At 42.1% G+C, this 10,127-nt stretch overlaps 1 protein-coding gene across 1 annotated transcript; it reads left to right on the top strand.

Annotated features, from left to right (window-relative positions):
• The first annotated feature begins 3 nt into the window (after positions 1-3).
• LOC124265651 (collagen alpha-1(XIV) chain-like) lies at positions 4-8,410 on the top strand. Its single transcript, XM_046700444.1, has 6 exons — positions 4-279; positions 962-1,528; positions 2,290-2,316; positions 3,223-3,267; positions 6,699-6,755; positions 7,322-8,410. Exons 1-6 carry the CDS (start codon positions 150-152, stop codon positions 7,672-7,674), a joined length of 1,179 nt encoding a protein of 392 aa, XP_046556400.1. The 5' UTR covers positions 4-149; the 3' UTR covers positions 7,675-8,410.
• The last annotated feature ends 1,717 nt before the right edge of the window (positions 8,411-10,127 follow it).

Below are 10,127 nucleotides of genomic sequence, written 5' to 3'. Positions count from 1 at the left end.
CCACGACGACAACTTCTACAACTACATCATCAACAACTACCACCACGACCACCACACCAGACACTACGTCAACAACGAGCAGTACAACAACGTCGGCAACTTCTACGACTCCATCCACAACTACATCAACTACTACGGCAGCTACCACGATGAACACACCTAACACTACGCCAACAACAACCAGTTCAACAACCTCGACAACGTCGACAACCCTTACCACTTCCGAGCCTCTCACTACAACACCTGCAGTTGGTCCATTGACCAAACCAGATTCCACAGGTAGTCAGAAAATAGTTGGTAAAGATATGTCTGAAATATTGCTGACGTGGCGTTAGATTTTAACTCACACACCCACAAAATAATTGTTCCTATATGAGAAAAGCTCCAGAAACGTCTCATGCCCTTTAAACATTAACATTAAAACTAGATATCTAGGAAACCAGAAGAAAGGAGACGCCCAGAAGTCATGAGTTCCAAAAATATATAAACATCTACAGTAATACACGATTAAATGAACACATGAAAGTGCAAGTGGTAGTTTATTTATTTCCAGATCTGGACCCACAGTGCAATACAAAGCACGTGAAGAAAAGTAGAAAAAATAGTAATGATTGTACTTTAATCTTTTCCCATATTCTGCCCATGTTCGTATCTTAGTCATACTTCAAAATAATTGAAAAAAGAATGAATCAACTCGTATCATACTATCAGTTTGTCCGGACCAGGTGTCAACAACATGAGTATGCCATGCTGTACTGCCATACTGTTATGAGTAAAGGGTAACGTCACGTTGACGTCATGTCAACGTCATAGAGATGGTTTTAGAAATTGTGCGATTATACGAATATACTAGGCGTTGGCAAAATGGGCATCTGAGACTGAGGAACACCATTATCATCTATAATAGAAGCTGTCTACATTTTGCTAGTTTTGACCTTTTATGCTTCTATTTATTCCACAGTCTGCCTCGACAACCCTTTGGACATTGCTTTCATCGTAGACGCCTCTAGCAGTGTTGGAAATGATCACTTCCGCCTCGTTGTCGACTATATCAAATCTGTCCTCTCCACCACCGACATTGACGGCGGGAAGGTCCGCGCAGCCGTCCTCACCTACAGCACTGACACCACTGTCCACATCAACCTGAACGACTTCAAAACAAAGAAGGAGATATACGGTGCCCTTGACGGTATCCCCTATGTTCCAGGGTGGACGAACGCAGCTGAGGCGTTCCAAACACTCAGAACCAAGGTGCTCACGGCCAGGACCGGCGACCGGGACAACGTGAAGAATGTTGCTTTGCTGATCACTGATGGGAGGTCCAACATCAACAAGGACAGAGTTGTCCTGGAAGCTAATGAAGTGAAGAAGGCAGGGACGCATGTCCTTGCCGTTGGCGTTGGTCTGGCCTCGCTGGAGGAAGTGGACAATGTCGTAACATCACCGGCCAATGAGAACCGATTTACTGTAGCAAGTTACGAAGACTTAAGGGGATTAGGAGAAGTTTTGTTTCCTTTTCTGTGTCAGGGTGAGTGTAAGTTTTAGTTACGATATATACGCACTTATACACATGTTAAACGTCCGGGATAGATGCCAGTCATGAAATGTTTTCTAATAACGAGTCGCCCGAGAAGATCCGAGTTAGAATCAGTAACCAATGCAAGAGGCGACTAACAGGATCAGGTGGTCAGGCTCGCTGACTTGGTTGACACGTGGCATCGATTCCCAGTTGTGTAGATCAATGCTCATGCTGTTGATCTCTGGATTGTCTGGTCCTGGCTCGATTATTCACAGACCACCGCCATACAGCTGGAATATTGCTGAGTGCAAAACCAACAACCAAACTAACTCTTTGTCAGGGGCAAACGTCTGAGATCTGAATCGCTTCGGGCTTTCCTTACAACTAACGGGCCTGTTGATTAGCCTGTTATATATTTGCATTGGTACATTAAATTCCAGGTAGGGGTTGCCTCGTCTGTTTACATGTTTAATGGAACCTACATACTTTGCTGAATTACCTGAACAATTTTCTGAAAATCCAATTCACGTTCAATTTCGAAAATGTTCAAACTAATTCAAGTACCGAAGTAGGCTCAAATTAAGTACTTATCATTTTAAGAATGGGGCGTTAATGTCATGCGATTTTGAAGGATTTCAGTTAGTCACTGGAAGGGAATGTTTAAGGTAGCTTTGTTTCTTTGCACACCGAGACCATGCGTTGACATGACATGTTGGAATTTGAGGGCTGGCTATTCTGTTTCTTTCAATCACTACTATATTTTGTTGCAGATCGACGCGTGACAGGAAATTGGGGAGGTAAGATTTCACTGTGAACTTATTGTAGCCATTCTTCCTGAGTAATCTAATGTTTTCTTCTTGTATATCAACACATATCTATCTCGACCTGTACATAAGTCCTATCAAAATAGTTTCAAATCTCGAAGATGACAAGGGCAATTCTATCCTTCGTCCTTTACATTTGTAATGACGTGCAAAGAAACAAAAACTTTTTATCATCTATTCTATTATCTAATCTTTCTACGTTGGATACATATCTAAACGTCAACATACAATATAAGGGCGCGTGGTGTTGTGCACAGTTCACAAATCAGGTTAAACAAAGCCGGTGGCGTAGAGTAGGTAAATGTGTGACCGCGTTTGGAAGCTTAACTAGTGAGTTTCCTGCCTCATACTGAGGCAGCACCTGTGTTGTCGCCTTGTTCGAGTGAGTGAGTTGGGTTCTACGCCGCTATTCCAGCAATATCGCGGCGGTAGACACCAGGCATGGGCTTAACACTTTGTACCCATATGTGGAATTGAACCCGAGTATTCAGCGTGACGAGCGAACGCTTTAACCATGAAGCTACCCCACAGCCCCTGAAATGGAGTGAACACTGATTGATAAATATCGACCGAATAAAATCGACCGTGTTGCAATTTTGAACATGCCTCTGTGTGGTGTGGAAATATAGCGCCAAATAAATGGCATTGCTTTAAATCTCGACTACAAATAGGATAAACAAAAATAAGGATGATATAGGGTACACAAAATGCCTCCGTAATGAAATTAATAATTGTTATGACACGAAATCCTTAGGGCTAGAATACAAATTAATGTATCACAATTGATAATGTAATTTGATTTTTTTCCGATGAGATTTTCATAGAATGTGTTTTATGAGTGATTACAAATGTGATGAAACTGTTTTACTTTTACTGAAGATGGTGCAACTGGCGTCCCAGGAAGCCGAGGCACAACACCAGAAGGTATTTAAAATATACTAAATTTATATACATAGCTAACGAACCTAAGTATGCCTCTAAGTGAGTGAGTAAGGGTTGAAGAGGCTATAGCAATATTCCAGCAAAACCACGGCGTGGGACACCAGAAATGGACATTCACATTGCACCCATGTTGGTACCCACCGCCCGGTAGGCCTGCAACATGAGACCAGGGTTCGTCATTACCAGGTAGGATCCACTTTAGAGTTCGCCATCCTTAATCCTTGCATGTCGCAACTTACGGGATCTGGTGCTCAGTCTCATTGACTTGCCGATGCATGTGATCGTATCCCAGTTACGTAGATCGAGCCTCTGGAAATGGTTAGACGTTTCCATTTACAGACACCTTGATATAGCTTGAATATTGCTGAGGGTCGTGTTAAACATATAATGGAACCAGCGGATAGAGTATGGATTTGTTTTCGAGAATCAGCTACATATATACTCAGGAGAATCAGCTACATATATACTCAAAAGGCAAAGTTATTGTGACATACAAATAAAGTCAGTACGAAAATGTTACTGTGGCGAAAAGAAAGTTTTAATCAAAAACAGTTTAAAGGTATCATGGCAACAGTCTATAGGTGAGGTGAGGTGAAATTGGGTTTAAAGTCGTGCTTGAGAATATTTCGCTCATATGACGACGTGCATGCGTGTGTATGTGTATGTGCGGCTGCTTGTACTAGCCCAGACTGAAGCTGGTTTTATAGTGCTAGCCCACTGAGATACCACGCTGCAGTGAAGCATGAATACCCCACTCAGACACATTATACTGACTCCGAGCCGACCAGTCCTTGTTGTACCCATTAATGCCGAGCGCCAGGCAGGGACCAACAAGTACCATAATTTAACGTCTTTTGGTATGACGCGGTCGGGGATCGAAACGCGACCTTCCGCTCTCCGGGCGGACGCTCTAACCACTACACCACGGAGGCGGTTGCAACAGTCTATAAGAACAGCACACCTGGTACATGCAAATGAGCCACAAAACAAAAAGGGGTTCACAAGCATGTTCACAAGCAAGTAGCGAGTGTGTCCACCTAGTGCAGTGCCCAGGGTAGCGTCAATGAGGTCACTAAACGTCGGTGAGGAGATCTTCCTGGAGATATTTGGTGGAGTTCCTGGAGCGTTGATGAAGATTCGCATGACGTCGTAAACGCCATTAAACGTTTACCTGTGAACACGTGTCCTGCCGTCAGCTCGGCGAAGAAGGAACCGTGACTCGCCGGAGAAGAGAACTCTTCCATTAACGAGCACCCATCGTTGTTGTATGCTCAACGTTCTGTCGTCATAAATGGCAAGAGGTCTTCACACGGAGACGTCGTCGAACCCTTCTCGCAGATATGGTACGGACTGTATGGAGTTTCTCTCTGGAACCTGTTTCGGAGCTGCGTAGTTCTTCTGTCCGGAAGAAGAGTAGGGTCGCTCATGGTGAGCGGTCACTACGGGGGCGGTCTACAACGTGATTGTTTTGCGCCAAACGTCGCCTTAAGTGCTAAATTGTGTTTCTATGGACATTAACTCGACGAGTAACGTCACGCTGTCTGACGCAAATCTATAGCCTTCGTCATTTCCCCGAGGCATATCAACCTTTTCCAGAACAACGAATACAGATGTTTTTGTGCATTGTTTTCTCGACAATGTCATGCTTCTTGTACATTCAGAGCAATTCGAACAACAACTGCTTGGTTGCGTTTTTTCGACGATGTTAACACTCCTTGTCTGAAAAACGAAGATAATTTTTATGGATATACAACTTCTTTATTCTGTACAGACGACGTTCCGACACGGATGTCGTTGCACTCTACAGATACAATGTCGTTGTCAAGCTAATGTATAGGTGACGTTTCGACATGGATTCTAATGTCGTTGTTAAGCCACTTGCCAGACAACGGTATTAGAATGTAAACTACAAACAAAAAGTATGGGAACACCCTAAAGTTTGATAGACATATATAAACTTAACGTGGTTAGGTCATTTATACTCTGAGGTAAGTGCAACATTTTGTGTGCTTAATGGGCACTTTCAACGACATGTTTCAACATGCAGTGAAGCAACGGATTCAATATTCGTTGAGTTTGAGTGAAATGAAACATTGTCAAAAATAGCGAGAAACAAGAGTGCTGAAACACACCAGTACCATGTTTGATTCAAACGTCCCAACGCAACAGCCTAGTGCATGTGGAAGACAGACTTCCCATGCAGCTTGTGGTAACGTTTCCTTTAAGAAAAGCTACAGACAGTATCGAAGCCTCACAGCTTCTTCACTATGCCACAGTGCAGACCGTTTTGCGCCCACGACAGAAGCAGGGCCATTGCATGGTTACAGGGTGGTGTTCCATAGGAAGTGTTGCTCGCTGTCTTCAGGTGTCTCCCTCCGTCACAGACTGAGGGACAGGTTCCAGGCCACTGGTAGAGCACAGGACAGACCTCGCTCTGGAAGAGGAGATGACCGATATGTTGTGCTCCAAGCCCGTCGGAACTGATTCACAACTGCCAGTGCCCAGTTGCCACAAGCTGCATGGGAAGACTGTCTTCCACATGCACTATGTTACAATTGAATCAGTTGCATGTTCCAACATGTCGTTTAAAGTGTCCATTAAGCACACTAAATTTGCATTTACCTTAGAGTAGAAATGACCTCACCACGTTTAAGTTTATAAATGACCATAAGATTTTAGGGTATTCCCATACTTTCTGTTTGCAGTACATGTCGAAACGTCGCCGATACAGAATAAAGAAGTTGTATATCCATAAAAATTATCTTCATTCTTCATCTCCTCAACTTCTAGAATGCCAATCAAAGAATTCATACGTCGTCTACATGGAGACGTGGCAGTCATAACCATTAACAATCTAAGTAGCTTAGAGAAGAAGTTCCTTCACTCCAGCACCCACTTAACATTCCTCATGAGATGCCGGGACCAACACATCATGTCTAAAGTCCTGAGATTGAGAAGCCCGGTTTCATCATTTCAAAACACTCTACAGAAAGCCACTTGCTTGGCATCGACATTAGAATCTATGTCGAAACGTCTCCTGTACAGAATAAAGAACTTGTTTATCCATAAAATGTATTATAAATCTCCTCAACTCCTAGAATACCAATCAAAGAACTCTTTGTCTGGCTCAAATCCAAACATTATTAAGATTACCAATGAAATTTCTTTTTGTCACAATCACGTTTGCCTCTGAGTAAAGATTGAAATGCCCCATTGAGTAATGCCCAAACGTATATAGCTCTTGAACAACTTTATATAGACTTGAGGGCACTTGCAATAAGCATGTGACTTGTCCTCATTTCAGTAAGAAGAATAAGTCCATGACTAAGTTGTAGGAAGCCACGTTTTCCAGATTTATGTCAGCAATGTGAATTTTAGAGTGGTGGGATTTCGTTTTGACTTATTATTTTCAGCTCCGAAATCATCTGGATCTACAACACAAGAAATGTCCACCACAGGCGGTACTCAGGGTAAGACATGTTTAATGTCGATATGGTTAAAGTAGTTTTGAATGTGTTCCTGCATCATCATGTCTCTAGGTCTAAATGTTTCATGCCCCTTCTAAACGATTTTACAATGATATGGGAAAATGCGGATTTTATTTATTGGAATACGGACGGGTATTGCTTTGCGCAATGTTTAAAAGTATTTAAAAAAAATCATGGTGGAAATACACAAAAATGGTCTTCTCACAAAGTAAAGAAAAGGCGATTCGAATCTTCTTTGACGTGATGTAAAAACTGTTTACCACTATGCTATCTCAAGTAATTACAGACTGGTAAAGTGCGCAGTGTGTTGAGATCACTCACTGGAAATGCGTGGTATTTAGGTTCTGTGGGTCATGTCACGATTACAATTCAGACCTTCCCGAGAGATTTGACTCTCATCCACAAGGGACATGCACCAGAAAATATACATGCAATGGTCTTTGTCACTTCAGTAAATATATGGTGAGAATAGAAAACAACAGACTGCATTATACAAAAGGAGAATATCGATGCGTATCAACTATTCAGATATGACCGTCTTTCTATAGGTGGGCGATACAGCGGTACAACAGATCAAAACATGACCTTGTCTACGACAATTCCATTGGTGGTGAACACACGTCAGTTGCAGTGCCACGCCTGGTGCCAAGACAATCAAGAAGAAACGCCGGCTGTGAATATTAGCGATTTGGTACGGGAGCTCACCTTGCCTAAAGCGATGTTGTCAAAACAACAGAGAGCCAAGGGGAGTGCGTTTGACGACAGCCCAGTCGCGAAATCCGTTGGGACAATTGTTTTTCTGTTGTGTTCAACTCCTTTCTTTATCTTTGTTGGGTGGGATATACTGGATTTGGCGCGCTATCTATCCAGTACTAGAAAAGAGTTTCTTTCCGATGCTTAGATAAATAATTTAGCTGAAACATCACATCAATATGTGCGATATGGATACTTGGTAGTCAAGACAATGTCAAGATTCGTTGTTTGAATTTTTTCGATTTCATTTTCACCTCGAAATGGATCCTTTTCTTGTCCGCGCCATATCGTACGTCTCAATAAATCCGTAAAAAATATTCCGGTTAAATAAGTAACTGATATTGTCAGATAACGCCCGCAGAGATGTGGTTGTAAATGTAATAAAAGACCATTGCTTCAGAAGGTAATAATAATCAAATATATTTAATACTAAATATAGTACCAAATTGTAAACTGAAAAATGAAAGTATACACTTGTAAATTTAAATACAAACGTTATCAAACTGTTACAAGACTGGAAACTGTTGTCGAATTGCTGCGAACTCAGATTCAAATATGCTGGTAGCCATTTTAATAAATGACGAAAAATAATTTCTAAATCGGTGAAGGGACATGCTCAAACTAATAAGAGAACTAAATACTATTCCCATATTAGAAATACAGGGGCCCGTTTCACAAAGCTATCGTAGCGCTACGACTGTCGTACCTCCTATACTGTAACATAGACTTACGACAGTCGTAGCGCTACGATAGCTTCGCGAAACGGGGCCCAGAATATTTTATATGAAGCGTTTTTCCCGACACTAATAATGACGTGAGGTGAGGTGAAATTGGGTTTAACGTCGTGCTTGAGAATATTTCCCTCATATGACGACGTGCATGCGTGTGTATGTGTATGTGCGGCTGCTTGTACTAGCCCAGACTGAAGCTGGTTTTATAGTGCTAGCCCACTGAGATACCATGCCGCAGTGAAGCATGAATACCCCACTCAGACACATTATACTGACTCCGAGCCGACCAGTCCTTGTTGTACCCATTAATGCCGAGCGCCAGGCAGGGACCAACAAGTACCATATTTTAACGTCTTTTGGTATGACGCGGTCGGGGATCGAACCCGCGACCTTTGGCTCTCCGGGAGGACGCTCTAACCACTACACCACGGAGGCGTCACACTAATAATGAATCCTCTATTTAACAATATACATAAACACGACAAAAAGATGCAAACATGCTTTAGAAAACACAGCAAACTGGGAACGCCACATTCACAGGAAAAAGTAGATACAATTTATAATGTCGGCAAAATACTACACACATTGTCACGCCCCAAGAGATATGGTTATACTGTACTTGCTGGAAGTGAGGCATGGTTATCTGCATATACATGCATGGCGTTCAATCCCCAGTAGATTTCGACTCTGCTGTCTTGTATATCCCAGTTGCAGTCATATTTAGATTCTAGCTGGGCCGTGTGAGTATATTCCCAGCAGGATACATTCATAGCATAACAGATCTGTTCATGACGTTTCCATTAGCACCCAAGCGTACTTATCCCACGTAAACAAAAGAGTCACGACTTTGAAAAAAAATATCACCTTGCAGTTGCAGTCTTCACCAATAATGCACTCTTCTGTCTTCAGAATATATTTATTTGTAGCACGACTCGTTGCACATAATACGCATAACAACAGATATGTCATCACCATAAACTAAATAGTTTAAATCGTAATGGATGGTTTGTACTATTCCGTACAAATGTCGCTGGTTTTATTGAGCCTTCTCACTGACCTACCATACCATAGTTGTACGCGGAGACTCATCTCCTAGCCAACAATACCTTGTTTTATCCACGTACATTTCTTGGTGCCAGGCAGGATAACAGCGAGTAGTATCTTTTAACGTCTTTTAGTTGGTGTTTCGACCACGGTTGGTGTTTTAACCATTGACTTTGCGCTCTCCGGACACTTTGGTCAGGGGCGTAGCTACCATTATAAAAAAAACCCGGGCTTATACATGATTTTAGCTATGAAAGTTTTGCAAGCCCTAAAACATATCTAAATGTAAAGCCTCGCAACCTGTCGGACTTACACGAAAAAATTACTTGCTACGCACCTGCTGGTGGTGATGGGAGCGTTTTGTAAAGAGTCACAGCCGGCTCTGCAAAGAACCTCAAAGTTATGTTGTTGAATTATTTTCATATTAAATGTGCTGCATCTCCCCTGCATGTGGGAATCGTCTGAAATTTACACCATTTCTTGTTGACACGCACCCTTTCCAGGAACACAGTCTGACTAGATGGGTGTACAGTTTGTTGAATAAATAAGTACGTTAATTTGTTCATTTTCGTGTTTGCATTTCATATAATCCAGTGCATTGGACCGTTGGCATAAAGCTCAGGCACCGTAACATCATGTCTTGTATATATTCCTATTTGAACGAAACGTAGTAAATATTCCTCGTCTTTAACACACGACACGGATGCTGCCAATACTAAATTAACGCTATACGCCCAAGCGTAGAGTTACTTCCCTTTACATGCACCAAATCAAATCATGGTCTCTGGTTTAACAAACAGATTTTGTAGGAGCTGTGATTTTATGT

The sequence above is a fragment of the Haliotis rubra genome, unplaced genomic scaffold (assembly GCF_003918875.1).
Source record: "Haliotis rubra isolate DU_JTF1 unplaced genomic scaffold, ASM391887v1 Scf99, whole genome shotgun sequence".
Classification (NCBI taxonomy): domain Eukaryota; kingdom Metazoa; phylum Mollusca; class Gastropoda; order Lepetellida; family Haliotidae; genus Haliotis; species Haliotis rubra.
The sequence above is the reverse complement of the archived record's forward strand: the minus strand, read 5'-3'. Positions and strand labels throughout refer to the sequence as shown.